Genomic DNA, 19,133 nt, shown 5'->3' with positions numbered 1-19,133 from the left:
TAATCTATACATCCTCTTCCACTTCTGAAACCACAGAGGGCATAACATGAAATTAATAGAGAAACTTGCTCAAAAAGATGTAAAGAAGTAACTATAAGAAAGGTGGATGAATGGAATACAAGTGAGGGCGTAGTTAAGGCAGACAGCATACATAAATTCAAGATGTGGTATGATAGCTGAAAGTGTTGAAGAGATAGGGCCCTGTGAGTGTAAAACTCCTTCCCCATACAGTGCAAATAGGTAATTACAGAACAAAAGATGTACACAAATATGATGGTGTAATACATACAGCAATCTTCCTTATTCCCTTCCTCAGTATTCATTTTCTCATGGATTATTGTTTCCCATGCCATAATATACAGTGGATAGAATAAACTAAAAATAACTATATGGTTATGGAGGGTTTTCATTCTAATACAGTCAAATACAGTGAATAATTCATTAACAAATTTGAAAAGCCAATCTACTACACAATATCATAAATCATGAGTCATCTACAACCCATGCTTGCTGCATTTCAATAAAATCTAACAACCTGCTCAGGGTAAACATATAAAAAGCACCTACCCTCAGTATCAATGACCACTCCCCCTGCCTCTGTTACAACCAGGTAACCAGCTGCCATGTCCCATGCATGAATTCCAAACTCAAAGCAAACATCAACGCCACCCATTGCTACATAACACATATTCAAGGTGCATGAGCCCATGGCACGGATTCTAAGGAGAGAAGAAACAAGAATGTGGTGTTTTTAATACAATAACAGCCATAAAGGTTCTCTTCAAAATAAGATAACTGCTAACATTTGTAACCATTATCTCTTCAAGTGCCAACCATGGTAATAAAATAAGGTGTCTCCCCAAGATGGGCAAAATCAGCAAAAACTCATATGCATAATAAGTCTCATAAGCCATTTAACTAGCCACACACATCTAAATCTAGTACATCTGCCATTTTTTAAACCTTAGTGCTTAGGACACCATATTTTAAACCTGGTATGTATTTGGCAGGGAATATATATATAATATATATTTTTCTTTTGCTTTGTCGCTGTCTCCCGCATTTGCGAGGTACCGCAAGGAAACAGATGAAAGAAAATGGCCCAACCCACCCCCATACACATGTATATACATACGTCCACACACGCAAATATACATACCTACACAGCTTTCCATGGTTTACCCCAGACGCTTCACATGCCCTGATTCAATCCACTGACAGCACGTCAACCCCGGTATACCACATCGATCCAATTCACTCTATTCCTTGCCCTCCTTTCACCCTCCTGCATGTTCAGGCCCCGATCACACAAAATCTTTTTCACTCCATCTTTCCACCTCCAATTTGGTCTCCCACTTCTCCTCGTTCCCTCCACCTCCGACACATATATCCTCTTGGTCAATCTTTCCTCACTCATTCTCTCCATGTGCCCAAACCATTTCAAAACACCCTCTTCTGCTCTCTGAACCACGCTCATTTTATTTCCACACATCTCTCTTACCCTTACGTTACTTACTCGATCAAACCTCCTCACACCACACATTGTCCTCAAACATCTCATTTCCAGCACATCCATCCTCCTGCGCACAACTCTATCCATAGCCCACGCCTCGCAACAATACAACATTGTTGGAACCACTATTCCTTCAAACATACCCATTTTTGCTTTCCGAGATAATGTTCTCGACTTCCACACATTCTTCAAGGTTCCCAGGATTTTCGCCCCCTCCCCCACCCTATGATCCACTTCCGCTTCCATGGTTCCATCCGCTGCCAGATCCACTCCCAGATATCTAAAACACTTTACTTCCTCCAGTTTTTCTCCAATCAAACTTACCTCCCAATTGACTTGACCCTCAACCCTACTGTACCTAATAACCTAATGTACCTACATATATATATATATATATATATATATATATATATATATATATATATATATATATATATATTGTTTTTTGCCGCTGTCTCCCGCGTTTGCGAGGTAGCGCAAGGAAACAGACGAAAGAAATGGCCCAACCCACCCCCATACACATGTATATACATACGTCCACACACGCAAATATACATACCTATACATCTTTCCATGGTTTACCCCAGACGCTTCACATGCCCTGATTCAATCCACTGACAGCATGTCAACCCCGGTATACCACATCGATCCAATTCACTCAATTCCTTGCCCTTCTTTCACCCTCCTGCATGTTCAGGCCCCGATCACACAAAATCTTTTTCACTCCATCTTTCCACCTCCAATTTGGTCTCCCACTTCTCCTTGTTCCCTCCACCTCTGACACATATATCCTCTTGGTCAATCTTTCCTCACTCATTCTCTCCATATGCCCAAACCATTTCAAAACACCCTCTTCTGCTCTCTCAACCACGCTCTTTTTATTTCCACACATCTCTCTTACCCTTACGTTACTTACTCGATCAAACCACCTCACACCACACATTGTCCTCAAACATCTCATTTCCAGCACATCCATCCTCCTGCGCACAACTCTATCCATAGCCCACGCCTCGCAACCATACAACATTGTTGGAACCACTATTCCTTCAAACATACCCATTTTTGCTTTCCGAGATAATGTTCTCGACTTCCACACATTCTTCAAGGCTCCCAGGATTTTCACCCCCTCCCCCACCCTATGATCTACTTCCGCTTCCATGGTTCCATCTGCTGCCAGATCCACTCCCAGATATCTAAAACACTTTACTTCCTCCAGTTTTTCTCCATTCAAACTTACCTCCCAATTGACTTGACCCTCAACCCTACTGTACCTAATAACCTTGCTCTTATTCACATTTACTCTTAACTTTCTTCTTTCACACACTTTACCAAACTCAGTCACCAGCTTCTGCAGTTTCTCACATGAATCAGCCACCAGTGCTGTATCATCAGCGAACAACAACTGACTCACTTCCCAAGCTCTCTCATCCCCAACAGACTTCATACTTGCCCCTCTTTCCAAAACTCTTGCATTTACCTCCCTAACAACCCCATCCATAAACAAATTAAACAACCATGGAGACATCACACACCCCTGCCGCAAACATATTTTCACTGAGATCCAATCACTTTCCTCTCTTCCTACACATACACATGCCATACATCCTCGATAAAAACTTTTCACTGCTTCTAACAACTTGCCTCCCACACCATATATTCTTAATACCTTCCACAGAGCATCTCTATCAACTCTATCATATGCCTTCTCCAGATCCATAAATGCTACATACAAATCCATTTGCTTTTCTAAGTATTTCTCACATACATTCTTCAAAGCAAACACCTGATCCACACATCCTCTACCACTTCTGAAACCACACTGCTCTTCCCCACTATATATATATATATATATATAGGTATAAGTTTGTTGAGTATTCCTGGTAAATTATATGGGAGGGTATTGATTGAGAGGGTGAAGGCAAGTACAGAGCATCAGACTGTATATATATACAGTCTGATGTATATATATATACATGTATATATATGTGACTGTATATATATCACCTTTTTCCATTCTGTACTCAGTCTCTCCTGGTACTTCCTTACACAAGTCTCATTCCCAAGCTCACTTACTCTCACCACCCTCTTCACCCCAACATTCACTCTTCTTTTCTGAAAACCCATACAAATCTTCACCTTAGCCTCCACAAGATAATGATCAGACATCCCTCCAGTTGCACCTCTCAGCACATTAACATCCAAAAGTCTCTCTTTCACGCGCCTGTCAATTAACACGTAATCCAATAACGCTCTCTGGCCATCTCTCCTACTTACATACATATACTGAGTACAGAATGGAAAAAGGTGAGAACAATGGAAGTAAGGGGAGTGGGGGAGGAATGGGATGTATTTAGGGAATCAGTGATGGATTGCACAAAAGATGCTTGTGGCATGAGAAGAGTGGGAGGTGGGTTGATTAGAAAGGGTAGTGAGTGGTGGGATGAAGAAGTAAGATTATTAGTGAAAGAGAAGAGAGAGGCATTTGGACGATTTTTCCAGGGAAAATATGCAATTGAGTGGGAGATGTATAAAAGAAAGAGACAGGAGGTCAAGAGAAAGGTGCAAGAGGTGAAAAAGAGGGCAAATGAGAGTTGGGGTGAGAGAGTACCATTAAATTTTAGGGAGAATAAAAAGATGTTCTGGAAGGAGGTAAATAAAGTGCGTAAGACAAGGGAGCAAATGGGAACTTCAGTGAAGGGCGCAAATGGGGAGGTGATAACAAGTAGTGGTGATGTGAGAAGGAGATGGAGTGAGTATTTTGAAGGTTTGTTGAATGTGTTTGATGATAGAGTGGCAGATATAGGGTGTTTTGGTCGAGGTGGTGTGCAAAGTGAGAGGGTTAGGGAAAATGATTTGGTAAACAGAGAAGAGGTAGTAAAAGCTTTGCGGAAGATGAAAGCCGGCATGGCAGCAGGTTTGGATGGTATTGCAGTGGAATTTATTAAAAAAGGGGGTGACTGTATTATTGACTGGTAGGTAAGGTTATTTAATGTATGTATGACTCATGGTGAGGTGCCTGAGGATTGGCAGAATGCATGCATAGTGCCATTGTACAAAGGCAAAGGGGATAAGAGTGAGTGCTCAAATTACAGAGGTATAAGTTTGTTGAGTATTCCTGGTAAATTATATGGGAGGGTATTGATTGAGAGGGTGAAGGCATGTACAGAGCATCAGATTGGGGAAGAGCAGTGTGGTTTCAGAAGTGGTAGAGGATGTGTGGATCAGGTGTTTGCTTTGAAGAATGTATGTGAGAAATACTTAGAAAAGCAAATGGATTTGTATGTAGCATTTATGGATCTGGAGAAGGCATATGATAGAGTTGATAGAGATGCTCTGTGAAAGGTATTAAGAATATATGGTGTGGGAGGCAAGTTGCTAGAAGCAGTGAAAAGTTTTTATCGAGGATGTAAGGCATGTGTACGTGTAGGAAGAGTGGAAAGTGATTGGTTCTCAGTGAATGTAGGTTTGCGGCAGGGGTGTGTGATGTCTCCATGGTTGTTTAATTTGTTTATGGATGGGGTTGTTAGGGAGGTGAATGCAAGAGTTTTGGAAAGAGGGGCAAGTATGAAGTCTGTTGGGGATGAGAGAGCTTGGGAAGTGAGTCAGTTGTTGTTCGCTGATGATACAGCGCTGGTGGCTGATTCATGTGAGAAACTGCAGAAGCTGGTGACTGAGTTTGGTAAAGTGTGTGAAAGAAGAAAGTTAAGAGTAAATGTGAATAAGAGCAAGGTTATTAGGTACAGTAGGGTTGAGGGTCAAGTCAATTGAGAGGTAAGTTTGAATAGAGAAAAACTGGAGGAAGTAAAGTGTTTTAGATATCTGGGAGTGGATCTGGCAGCGGATGGAACCATGGAAGCGGAAGTGGATCATAGGGTGGGGGAGGGGGCGAAAATCCTAGGAGCCTTGAAGAATGTGTGGAAGTCGAGAACATTATCTCGGAAAGCAAAAATGGGTATGTCTGAAGGAATAGTGGTTCCAACAATGTTGTATGGTTGCGAGGCGTGAGCTATGGATAGAGTTGTGCGCAGGAGGATGGATGTGCTGGAAATGAGATGTTTGAGGACAATGTGTGGTGTGAGGTGGTTTGATCGCGTAAGTAACATAAGGGTAAGAGAGATGTGTGGAAATAAAACGAGCGTGGTTCAGAGAGCAGAAGAGGGTGTTTTGAAATGGTTTGGGCACATGGAGAGAATGAGTGAGGAAAGATTGACCAAGAGGATATATTTGTCGGAGGTGGAGGGAACGAGGAGAAGAGGGAGACCAAATTGGAGGTGGAAAGATGGAGTGAAAAAGATTTTGTGTGATCGGGGCCTGAACATGCAGGAGGGTGAAAGGAGGGCAAGGAATAGAGTGAATTGGATCAATGTGGTATACCGGGGTTGATGTGCTGTCAGTGGATTGAATCAGGGCATGTGAAGCGTCTGGGGTAAGCCATGGAAAGCTGTGTAGGTATGTATATTTGCGTGTGTGGACGTGTATGTATATACATGTGTATGGGGGTGGGTTGGGCCATTTCTTTCGTCTGTTTCCTTGCGCTACCTCGCAAACGCGGGAGACAGCGACAAAGCAAAAAAAAAATATATATATATATATATATATATTTTTTTTTATAATATTCGCCATTTCCCGCCATAGCGAGGTAGCGTTAAGAACAGAGGACTGGGCCTCTGAGGGAATATCCTAACCTGGCCCCCTTCTCTGTTCCTTCTTTTGGAAAATAAAAAAAAAAAGAGGGGAGGATTTCTAGCCCCCCGCTCCCTTCTCTTTTAGTCGCCTTCTACGACATGCAGGGAATATGTGGGAAGTATTCTTTCTCCCCTATCCCCAGGGAATATATATATATATATATATATATATATATATATATATATATATATATATATACAAAAGAATGGCCCAACCCACCCACATACACACGTATATACATGCATGTCCACACACGCACATATACATACCTATACATTTCAACGTATACGTATATATACATACACAGACATATTCGTATATACACATGTACATAATTCATACTTGCTGCCTTCATTCATTCCCGTAGCCAGCCTGCCACACATGAAATGACATCCCCCTCTCCCCGCACGCCTGCGAGGTAGTGCTAGGAAAAAACAACAAAGGCCGCATTCGTTCACACTCACTCTCTAGCTGTCATGTATAATGCACTGAAACCATAGCTCCCTTTCCATATCCAGGCCCCCACAAAACTTTCCATAGTTTACCCCAGTCACTTCACATGCCCTGGTTCAATCCACTAACAGCATGTCAACCCTGGTATACCACATCATTCCAATTCACTCTATTCCTTGCAAGCCTTTCACCCTCCTGCATGTTCAGGCCCCGATCACTTAAAATCTTTTTCACTCCATCTTTCCACCTCCAATTTGGTTTCCCACTTCCCCTCGTTCCCTCCACCTATGACACATATATCCTCTTTGTCAATCTTTCCTCACTCATTCTCTCCACATGACCAAACCATTTCAATACACCCTCTTTTGCTCTCTCAACCACACTCTTTTCAATACCACACATCTCTCTTACCCTTTCATTACTTACTCGATCAAACCACCCTACATAAAATATTGTCCTTAAACATCTCATTTCCAACACATCCACCCTCCTCCACACAACCCAATCTATAGCCCATGCCTCGGAACCATGTAACATTGTTGGAACCACTATTCCTTCAAACATATCCATTTTTGCTTTCAGAGATAATGTCCTAGCCTTCCACACATTCTTTAACACTTCTAGAATCTTCACCCCCTCCCTCACCCTGTGACTCACTTCCGCTTCCATGGTTCCATCCGCTGCCAAATCTACTTCCAGATATCTAAAACACTTCACTTCCTCCAGTTTTTCTCCATTCAAACTTACCTCCCAACTGACTTGTCCCTCAACCCTACTGTACCTAATAACTTTGCTCTTATTCACATTTACTCTCAGCTTTCTTCTTTCACACATTTTACCAAACTCAGTCACCAACTTCAGCAGTTTCTCACCCCAAATCAGCCACCAGCACTGTATCATCAGCGAACAACAACTGACACTTCCCTAGCCCTTTCATCCACAACAGATTGCATACTTGCCCCTCTCTCCAAAACTCTTGCATTCACCTCCCTAACCACCCCACGCATAAACAAATTAAACAACCATGGAGACTTCACGCACCCCTGCCGCAAACCGACATTCACTGAGAATCAGTCATTTTCCTCTCTTCCTACTCGTACACATGCCTTACATCCTATAAAAACTTTTCACCGCTTCTAGCAATTTGCCTCCCACACCATATACTCTTAATACCTTCCACAGAGCATCTCTTATCAACTCTTATCATATGTCTTCTCCATATCCATAAATGCTACATACAAATCCATTTGTTTTTCTATGTATTTCTCACATACATTCTTCAAAGCAAACACCTGATCCCACATCCTCTACCACTTCCAAAACCACACTTCTCTTCTCCAGTCTGATGCTCTGTGCATGCCTTCACCCTCACAATCAATACCCTCCCATATAATTTTCCAAGAATACTCAACAAATTTATAACTCTGTAATGTGAACACTCACCTTTATCCTCTTTGCCTTTGTACAATGGCACTATGCATGTATTCCGCCAATCCTCAGGCACTTCACCATGAGCCATACATACATTGAATATCCTCACCAACTAGTCAACAACACAGTTACCCCCTTTTTTTATGAATTCCACTGCAATACCATCCAAACCCGCCGTTTTGCCGGCTTTCATCTTCCATAAGCTTTCACTACCTCTTCTCAGTTTAACAAACCGTTCTCCCTGACCCTCTCACTTCGTACACCACCTCGAACAAAACACCCTATATCTGCCACTCTATCATCTAACACATTCAACAAACCTTCAAAATACTAACACCATCTCCTTCTCACATCACCACTACTTGTTATTACCTCTCCATTAGCCCCCTTCACCGATGTTACCATTATTCTCTTGTCTTACGCACTTTATCTACCTCCTTCCAAAACATCTTTTTATTCTCCCTAAAATTCAATGATACTCTCTCACCCCAACTCTCATTTACCCTCTTTTTCACCTCTTGCACCTTTCTCTTGACCTCTTGCCTCATTCTTTTATACATCTCCCACTCATTTGCACTGTTTCCCTGCAAAAATCATCCAAATGCCTCTCTCTTCTCTTTCACTAATAATCTTACTTCTTCATCCCACCACTCACTACCCTTTCAAATCTACCCACCTCCCACGCTTCTCATGCCACAAGCATCTTCTTCGCAAGCCATCACTGCTTCCCTAAATATATCCCATTCCTACCCCACTCTCTTTATGTCCTTTGCTCTCACCTTTTTCCATTCTGCACTCAGTCTCTCCTGGTACTTCCTCACACAATTCTCTTTCCCAAGCACACTTACTGTCACCACTCTCTTCAACCCAACACCCACTCTTCTTTTCTGAAAACCTCTTCAAATCTTCACCTTCGCCTCCACAAGATAATCATGAGACATCCCTGCAGGTGCATCTCTCAGCACATTAACATCCAAAAGTCTCTCTTTCACACACCTATCAATTAACATGTAATCCAATAACGCTCTCTGGCCATCTCTCTTACTTACATATGTATACTTATGTTTATCTCTCTTTTTAAACCAGGTATTCCCAATCACCAGTCCTTTTTCAGCACACAAATTTACAAGCTCTTCACCATTTCCATTTACAACACTGAACACCCCATGTACACCAATTATTCCCTTAACAGCCACATTACTCACCTTTGCATTCAAACCACCCATCACTATAACCTGGTCTTGTGCATCAAAGCTGTTAACACACTCACTCAGCTGCTCCCAAAACACTTGCCTCTCATGATCTTTCTTCTCATGCCCAGGTGCATATGCACCAATAATCACCCATCTCTCTCCATCCACTTTCAGTTTACCCATATCAGTTTACTTTCTTAAACTCTATCACATACTCCCACAACTCGTGTTTTAGGAATAATGCTACTCCTTCCTTTGCTCTTGTCCTCTCACCAACCCCTGACTTTACTCCTAAAACATTCTCAAGCCACTCTTCCCCTTTACCCTTGAGTTTTGTTTCACTCAGAGCCAAAACATCCAGGTTCCTTTCCACAAAAATACTACCTGTCTCTCCTTTTTTTCTCATCTCGGTTACATCCACACACATAGACACCCAAATCTGAGCCTTCGAGGAGGATGAGCACTCCCTGCGTGACTCCTTCTGCTTCCTCTTTTAGAAAGTTACAACACAAGGAGTGGAGGGTTTCTAGCAACTCCTCTCCCATCCCCTATAGTCGCCTTCTACGACACGCGGAGAATGCGTGGGAAGTATTCTTTCTCCCCTATCCCCAAGAATATATATATATATATATATATATATATATATATATTTTTTTTTTATTATACTTTGTCGCTGTCTCCCGCGTTTGCGAGGTAGCGCAAGGAAACAGACGAAAGAAATGGCCCAACCCCCCCCCATACACATGTATATACATACGTCCACACACGCAAATATACATACCTACACAGCTTTCCATGATTTACCCCAGACGCTTCACATGCCTTGATTCAATCCACTGACAGCACGTCAACCCCGGTATACCACATCGCTCCAATTCACTCTATTCCTTGCCCTCCTTTCACCCTCCTGCATGTTCAGGCCCCGATCACACAAAATCTTTTTCACTCCATCTTTCCACCTACAATTTGGTCTCCCTCTTCTCCTTGTTCCCTCCACCTCCGACACATATATCCTCTTGGTCAATCTTTCCTCACTCATCCTCTCCATGTGCCCAAACCACTTCAAAACACCCTCTTCTGCTCTCTCAACCACGCTCTTTTTATTTCCACACATCTCTCTTACCCTTACGTACACTCACTCGATCAAACCACCTCACACCACACATTGTCCTCAAACATCTCATTTCCAGCACATCCATCCTCCTGCGCACAACTCTATCCATAGCCCACGCCTCGCAACCATACAACATTGTTGGAACCACTATTCCTTCAAACATACCCATTTTTGCTTTCCGAGATAATGTTCTCGACTTCCACACATTCTTCAAGGCCCCCAGGATTTTCGCCCCCTCCCCCACCCTATGATCCACTTCCGCTTCCATGGTTCCATCCACTGCCAGATCCACTCCCAGATATCTAAAACACTTCACTTCCTCCAGTTTTTCTCCATTCAAACTCACCTCCCAATTGACTTGACCCTCAACCCTACTGTACCTAATAACCTTGCTCTTATTCACATTTACTCTTAACTTCCTTCTTCCACACACTTTTCCAAACTCAGTCACCAGCTTCTGCAGTTTCTCACATGAATCAGCCACCAGCGCTGTATCATCAGCGAACAACAACTGACTCTTCTTTTCTGAAAACCCATACAAATCTTCACCTTAGCCTCCACAAGATAATGATCAGACATCCCTCCAGTTGCACCTCTCAGCACATTAACATCCAAAAGTCTCTCTTTCACGCGCCTGTCAATTAACACGTAATCCAATAACGCTCTCTGGCCATCTCTCCTACTTACATACTATACTGAGTACAGAATGGAAAAAGGTGAGAACAATGGAAGTAAGGGGAGTGGGGAGGAATGGGATGTATTTAGGGAATCAGTGATGGATTGCACAAAAGATGCTTGTGGCATGAGAAGAGTGGGAGGTGGGTTGATTAGAAAGGGTAGTGAGTGGTGGGATGAAGAAGTAAGATTATTAGTGAAAGAGAAGAGAGAGGCATTTGGACGATTTTTCCAGGGAAAATATGCAATTGAGTGGGAGATGTATAAAAGAAAGAGACAGGAGGTCAAGAGAAAGGTGCAAGAGGTGAAAAAGAGGGCAAATGAGAGTTGGGGTGAGAGAGTACCATTAAATTTTAGGGAGAATAAAAAGATGTTCTGGAAGGAGGTAAATAAAGTGCGTAAGACAAGGGAGCAAATGGGAACTTCAGTGAAGGGCGCAAATGGGGAGGTGATAACAAGTAGTGGTGATGTGAGAAGGAGATGGAGTGAGTATTTTGAAGGTTTGTTGAATGTGTTTGATGATAGAGTGGCAGATATAGGGTGTTTTGGTCGAGGTGGTGTGCAAAGTGAGAGGGTTAGGGAAAATGATTTGGTAAACAGAGAAGAGGTAGTAAAAGCTTTGCGGAAGATGAAAGCCGGCATGGCAGCAGGTTTGGATGGTATTGCAGTGGAATTTATTAAAAAAGGGGGTGACTGTATTATTGACTGGTAGGTAAGGTTATTTAATGTATGTATGACTCATGGTGAGGTGCCTGAGGATTGGCAGAATGCATGCATAGTGCCATTGTACAAAGGCAAAGGGGATAAGAGTGAGTGCTCAAATTACAGAGGTATAAGTTTGTTGAGTATTCCTGGTAAATTATATGGGAGGGTATTGATTGAGAGGGTGAAGGCATGTACAGAGCATCAGATTGGGGAAGAGCAGTGTGGTTTCAGAAGTGGTAGAGGATGTGTGGATCAGGTGTTTGCTTTGAAGAATGTATGTGAGAAATACTTAGAAAAGCAAATGGATTTGTATGTAGCATTTATGGATCTGGAGAAGGCATATGATAGAGTTGATAGAGATGCTCTGTGGAAGGTATTAAGAATATATGGTGTGGGAGGCAAGTTGCTAGAAGCAGTGAAAAGTTTTTATCGAGGATGTAAGGCATGTGTACGTGTAGGAAGAGTGGAAAGTGATTGGTTCTCAGTGAATGTAGGTTTGCGGCAGGGGTGTGTGATGTCTCCATGGTTGTTTAATTTGTTTATGGATGGGGTTGTTAGGGAGGTGAATGCAAGAGTTTTGGAAAGAGGGGCAAGTATGAAGTCTGTTGGGGATGAGAGAGCTTGGGAAGTGAGTCAGTTGTTGTTCGCTGATGATACAGCGCTGGTGGCTGATTCATGTGAGAAACTTCAGAAGCTGGTGACTGAGTTTGGTAAAGTGTGTGAAAGAAGAAAGTTAAGAGTAAATGTGAATAAGAGCAAGGTTATTAGGTACAGTAGGGTTGAGGGTCAAGTCAATTGAGAGGTAAGTTTGAATAGAGAAAAACTGGAGGAAGTAAAGTGTTTTAGATATCTGGGAGTGGATCTGGCAGCGGATGGAACCATGGAAGCGGAAGTGGATCATAGGGTGGGGGAGGGGGCGAAAATCCTAGGAGCCTTGAAGAATGTGTGGAAGTCGAGAACATTATCTCGGAAAGCAAAAATGGGTATGTCTGAAGGAATAGTGGTTCCAACAATGTTGTATGGTTGCGAGGCGTGAGCTATGGATAGAGTTGTGCGCAGGAGGATGGATGTGCTGGAAATGAGATGTTTGAGGACAATGTGTGGTGTGAGGTGGTTTGATCGCGTAAGTAACATAAGGGTAAGAGAGATGTGTGGAAATAAAACGAGCGTGGTTCAGAGAGCAGAAGAGGGTGTTTTGAAATGGTTTGGGCACATGGAGAGAATGAGTGAGGAAAGATTGACCAAGAGGATATATTTGTCGGAGGTGGAGGGAACGAGGAGAAGAGGGAGACCAAATTGGAGGTGGAAAGATGGAGTGAAAAAGATTTTGTGTGATCGGGGCCTGAACATGCAGGAGGGTGAAAGGAGGGCAAGGAATAGAGTGAATTGGATCAATGTGGTATACCGGGGTTGATGTGCTGTCAGTGGATTGAATCAGGGCATGTGAAGCGTCTGGGGTAAACCATGGAAAGCTGTGTAGGTATGTATATTTGCGTGTGTGGACGTGTATGTATATACATGTGTATGGGGGTGGGTTGGGCCATTTCTTTCGTCTGTTTCCTTGTGCTACCTCGCAAACGCGGGAGACAGCGACAAAGCAAAAAAAAATATATATATATATATTTTTTTTATAATATTCGCCATTTCCCGCCATAGCGAGGTAGCGTTAAGAACAGAGGACTGGGCCTCTGAGGGAATATCCTAACCTGGCCCCCTTCTCTGTTCCTTCTTTTGGAAAATAAAAAAAAAAAGAGGGGAGGATTTCTAGCCCCCCGCTCCCTTCTCTTTTAGTCGCCTTCTACGACATGCAGGGAATATGTGGGAAGTATTCTTTCTCCCCTATCCCCAGGGAATATATATATATATATATATATATATATATATATATATATATATATATATATACAAAAGAATGGCCCAACCCACCCACATACACACGTATATACATGCATGTCCACACACGCACATATACATACCTATACATTTCAACGTATACGTATATATACATACACAGACATATTCGTATATACACATGTACATAATTCATACTTGCTGCCTTCATTCATTCCCATAGCCAGCCTGCCACACATGAAATGACATCCCCCTCTCCCCGCACGCCTGCGAGGTAGTGCTAGGAAAAAACAACAAAGGCCGCATTCGTTCACACTCACTCTCTAGCTGTCATGTATAATGCACTGAAACCATAGCTCCCTTTCCATATCCAGGCCCCCACAAAACTTTCCATAGTTTACCCCAGTCACTTCACATGCCCTGGTTCAATCCACTAACAGCATGTCAACCCTGGTATACCACATCATTCCAATTCACTCTATTCCTTGCAAGCCTTTCACCCTCCTGCATGTTCAGGCCCCGATCACTTAAAATCTTTTTCACTCCATCTTTCCACCTCCAATTTGGTTTCCCACTTCCCCTCGTTCCCTCCACCTATGACACATATATCCTCTTTGTCAATCTTTCCTCACTCATTCTCTCCACATGACCAAACCATTTCAATACACCCTCTTTTGCTCTCTCAACCACACTCTTTTCAATACCACACATCTCTCTTACCCTTTCATTACTTACTCGATCAAACCACCCTACATAAAATATTGTCCTTAAACATCTCATTTCCAACACATCCACCCTCCTCCACACAACCCAATCTATAGCCCATGCCTCGGAACCATGTAACATTGTTGGAACCACTATTCCTTCAAACATATCCATTTTTGCTTTCAGAGATAATGTCCTAGCCTTCCACACATTCTTTAACACTTCTAGAATCTTCACCCCCTCCCTCACCCTGTGACTCACTTCCGCTTCCATGGTTCCATCCGCTGCCAAATCTACTTCCAGATATCTAAAACACTTCACTTCCTCCAGTTTTTCTCCATTCAAACTTACCTCCCAACTGACTTGTCCCTCAACCCTACTGTACCTAATAACTTTGCTCTTATTCACATTTACTCTCAGCTTTCTTCTTTCACACATTTTACCAAACTCAGTCACCAACTTCAGCAGTTTCTCACCCCAAATCAGCCACCAGCACTGTATCATCAGCGAACAACAACTGACACTTCCCTAGCCCTTTCATCCACAACAGATTGCATACTTGCCCCTCTCTCCAAAACTCTTGCATTCACCTCCCTAACCACCCCACGCATAAACAAATTAAACAACCATGGAGACTTCACGCACCCCTGCCGCAAACCGACATTCACTGAGAATCAGTCATTTTCCTCTCTTCCTACTCGTACACATGCCTTACATCCTATAAAAACTTTTCACCGCTTCTAGCAATTTGCCTCCCACACCATATACTCTTAATACCTTCCACAGAGCATCTCTTATCAACTCTTATCATATGTCTTCTCCATATCCATAAATGCTACATACAAATCCATTTGTTTTTCTACGTATTTCTCACATACATTCTTCAAAGCTAACACCTGATCCCACATCCTCTACCACTTCCAAAACCACACTTCTCTTCTCCAGTCTGATGCTCTGTGCATGCCTTCACCCTCACAATCAATACCCTCCCATATAATTTTCCAAGAATACTCAACAAATTTATAACTCTGTAATGTGAACACTCACCTTTATCCTCTTTGCCTTTGTACAATGGCACTATGCATGTATTCCGCCAATCCTCAGGCACTTCACCATGAGCCATACATACATTGAATATCCTCACCAACTAGTCAACAACACAGTTACCCCCTTTTTTTATGAATTCCACTGCAATACCATCCAAACCCGCCGTTTTGCCGGCTTTCATCTTCCATAAGCTTTCACTACCTCTTCTCAGTTTAACAAACCGTTCTCCCTGACCCTCTCACTTCGTACACCACCTCGAACAAAACACCCTATATCTGCCACTCTATCATCTAACACATTCAACAAACCTTCAAAATACTAACACCATCTCCTTCTCACATCACCACTACTTGTTATTACCTCTCCATTAGCCCCCTTCACCGATGTTACCATTATTCTCTTGTCTTACGCACTTTATCTACCTCCTTCCAAAACATCTTTTTATTCTCCCTAAAATTCAATGATACTCTCTCACCCCAACTCTCATTTACCCTCTTTTTCACCTCTTGCACCTTTCTCTTGACCTCTTGCCTCATTCTTTTATACATCTCCCACTCATTTGCACTGTTTCCCTGCAAAAATCATCCAAATGCCTCTCTCTTCTCTTTCACTAATAATCTTACTTCTTCATCCCACCACTCACTACCCTTTCAAATCTACCCACCTCCCACGCTTCTCATGCCACAAGCATCTTCTTCGCAAGCCATCACTGCTTCCCTAAATATATCCCATTCCTACCCCACTCTCTTTATGTCCTTTGCTCTCACCTTTTTCCATTCTGCACTCAGTCTCTCCTGGTACTTCCTCACACAATTCTCTTTCCCAAGCACACTTACTGTCACCACTCTCTTCAACCCAACACCCACTCTTCTTTTCTGAAAACCTCTTCAAATCTTCACCTTCGCCTCCACAAGATAATCATGAGGCATCCCTGCAGGTGCATCTCTCAGCACATTAACATCCAAAAGTCTCTCTTTCACACACCTATCAATTAACATGTAATCCAATAACGCTCTCTGGCCATCTCTCTTACTTACATATGTATACTTATGTTTATCTCTCTTTTTAAACCAGGTATTCCCAATCACCAGTCCTTTTTCAGCACACAAATTTACAAGCTCTTCACCATTTCCATTTACAACACTGAACACCCCATGTACACCAATTATTCCCTTAACAGCCACATTACTCACCTTTGCATTCAAACCACCCATCACTATAACCTGGTCTTGTGCATCAAAGCTGTTAACACACTCACTCAGCTGCTCCCAAAACACTTGCCTCTCATGATCTTTCTTCTCATGCCCAGGTGCATATGCACCAATAATCACCCATCTCTCTCCATCCACTTTCAGTTTACCCATATCAGTTTACTTTCTTAAACTCTATCACATACTCCCACAACTCGTGTTTTAGGAATAATGCTACTCCTTCCTTTGCTCTTGTCCTCTCACCAACCCCTGACTTTACTCCTAAAACATTCTCAAGCCACTCTTCCCCTTTACCCTTGAGTTTTGTTTCACTCAGAGCCAAAACATCCAGGTTCCTTTCCACAAAAATACTACCTGTCTCTCCTTTTTTTTCTCATCTCGGTTACATCCACACACATAGACACCCAAATCTGAGCCTTCGAGGAGGATGAGCACTCCCTGCGTGACTCCTTCTGCTTCCTCTTTTAGAAAGTTACAACACAAGGAGTGGAGGGTTTCTAGCAACTCCTCTCCCATCCCCTATAGTCGCCTTCTACGACACGCGGAGAATGCGTGGGAAGTATTCTTTCTCCCCTATCCCCAAGAATATATATATATATATATATATATATATATATATATATATATATATATTTTTTTTTTATTATACTTTGTCGCTGTCTCCCGCGTTTGCGAGGTAGCGCAAGGAAACAGACGAAAGAAATGGCCCAACCCCCCCCCCATACACATGTATATACATACGTCCACACACGCAAATATACATACCTACACAGCTTTCCATGATTTACCCCAGACGCTTCACATGCCTTGATTCAATCCACTGACAGCACGTCAACCCCGGTATACCACATCGCTCCAATTCACTCTATTCCTTGCCCTCCTTTCACCCTCCTGCATGTTCAGGCCCCGATCACACAAAATCTTTTTCACTCCATCTTTCCACCTACAATTTGGTCTCCCTCTTCTCCTTGTTCCCTCCACCTCCGACACATATATCCTCTTGGTCAATCTTTCCTCACTCATCCTCTCCATGTGCCCAAACCACTTCAAAACACCCTCTTCTGCTCTCTCAACCACGCTCTTTTTATTTCCACACATCTCTCTTACCCTTACGTACACTCACTCGATCAAACCACCTCACACCACACATTGTCCTCAAACATCTCATTTCCAGCACATCCATCCTCCTGCGCACAACTCTATCCATAGCCCACGCCTCGCAACCATACAACATTGTTGGAACCACTATTCCTTCAAACATACCCATTTTTGCTTTCCGAGATAATGTTCTCGACTTCCACACATTCTTCAAGGCCCCCAGGATTTTCGCCCCCTCCCCCACCCTATGATCCACTTCCGCTTCCATGGTTCCATCCGCTGCCAGATCCACTCCCAGATATCTAAAACACTTCACTTCCTCCAGTTTTTCTCCATTCAAACTCACCTCCCAATTGACTTGACCCTCAACCCTACTGTACCTAATAACCTTGCTCTTATTCACATTTACTCTTAACTTCCTTCTTCCACACACTTTTCCAAACTCAGTCACCAGCTTCTGCAGTTTCTCACATGAATCAGCCACCAGCGCTGTATCATCAGCGAACAACAACTGACTCGAAGGCTCAGAGTGGGGTGCCTAAATGTGTGTGGATGTAACCAAGATGTGAAAAAAGGAGAGATAGGTAGTATGTTTGAGGAAAGGAACCTGGATGTTTTGGCTCTGAGTGAAACGAAGCTCAAGGGTAAAGGGGAAGAGTGGTTTGGGAATGTCTGGGGAGTAAAGTCAGGGGTTAGTGAGAGGACAAGAGCAAGGGAAGGAGTAGCAATACTCCTGAAACAGGAGTTGTGGGAGTATGTGATAGAGTGTAAGAAAGTAAATTCTCGATTAATATGGGTAAAACTGAAAGTTGATGGAGAGAGGTGGGTGATTATTGGTGCATATGCACCTGGGCATGAGAAGAAAGATCAAGAGAGGCAAGTGTTTTGGGAGCAGCTGAATGAGTGTGTTAGTGGTTTTGATGCACGAGACCGGGTCATAGTGATGGGTGATTTGAATGCATATATATATATATATATATATATATATATATATATATATATATATATATATATATATATATATATATATATATATATATATTCTTATGAGGGCATGGTGAAAATGAAACACAATAAGTTCCCAAAAGAACTTTCGTATAATAATCACATCATGAGGGGAGACACTAGAGAGAAATATAACGTCTCTTCGTTGTATATCAACTGACTGTTATATATCTCTCTTGTGTCTCCCCGATGATGTGATTATTACACAAAAGGGCACTTGGGAATTTATTGTGTTTCATTTTCCCCATGGACTCATAGGAACATTCAGAGTCGATACAGATGCTCTGTGGAAGTTATTAAGAGTATATGGTGTGGGAGGCAAGTTGCTAGAAGCAGTGAAAAGTTTTTATCAAGGATTGTAAGACATGTGTACGAGTAGGAAGAGAGGAAAGTGATTGGTTCCCAGTGAATGTCGGTTCGTGGCAGGGGTGCGTGATGTCTCCATA

The 19,133-nt window shown here is 42.6% G+C and overlaps 2 protein-coding genes across 7 annotated transcripts in view; one reads left to right on the top strand and one right to left on the bottom strand.

Annotated features, from left to right (window-relative positions):
* The window catches only part of LOC139754581 (regucalcin-like), a 549,227-nt gene that overhangs the window by 441,230 nt on the left and 88,864 nt on the right, over positions 1-19,133 (top strand). The window lies entirely within an intron of this gene.
* Positions 1-19,133, bottom strand: part of LOC139754584 (inositol monophosphatase 1) — a 116,911-nt gene that overhangs the window by 25,676 nt on the left and 72,102 nt on the right. For 2 of the 4 annotated variants that reach the window (XM_071671984.1, XM_071671987.1), the window contains exon 6: positions 568-719. The exons of the other annotated variants lie outside the window; for them this stretch is intronic. In XM_071671984.1, the coding sequence (XP_071528085.1) occupies positions 568-719 (152 nt within the window). The remainder of the gene's footprint in view (positions 1-567; positions 720-19,133) is intronic. 4 annotated transcript variants of the gene reach the window in all.

The sequence above is a fragment of the Panulirus ornatus genome, chromosome 17 (genome assembly GCF_036320965.1).
Source record: "Panulirus ornatus isolate Po-2019 chromosome 17, ASM3632096v1, whole genome shotgun sequence".
In the NCBI taxonomy this organism is placed as follows: Eukaryota; Metazoa; Arthropoda; class Malacostraca; order Decapoda; family Palinuridae; genus Panulirus; species Panulirus ornatus.
Note: the sequence above shows the minus strand (reverse complement) of the source record. Positions and strands in the feature narration are given on the sequence as shown.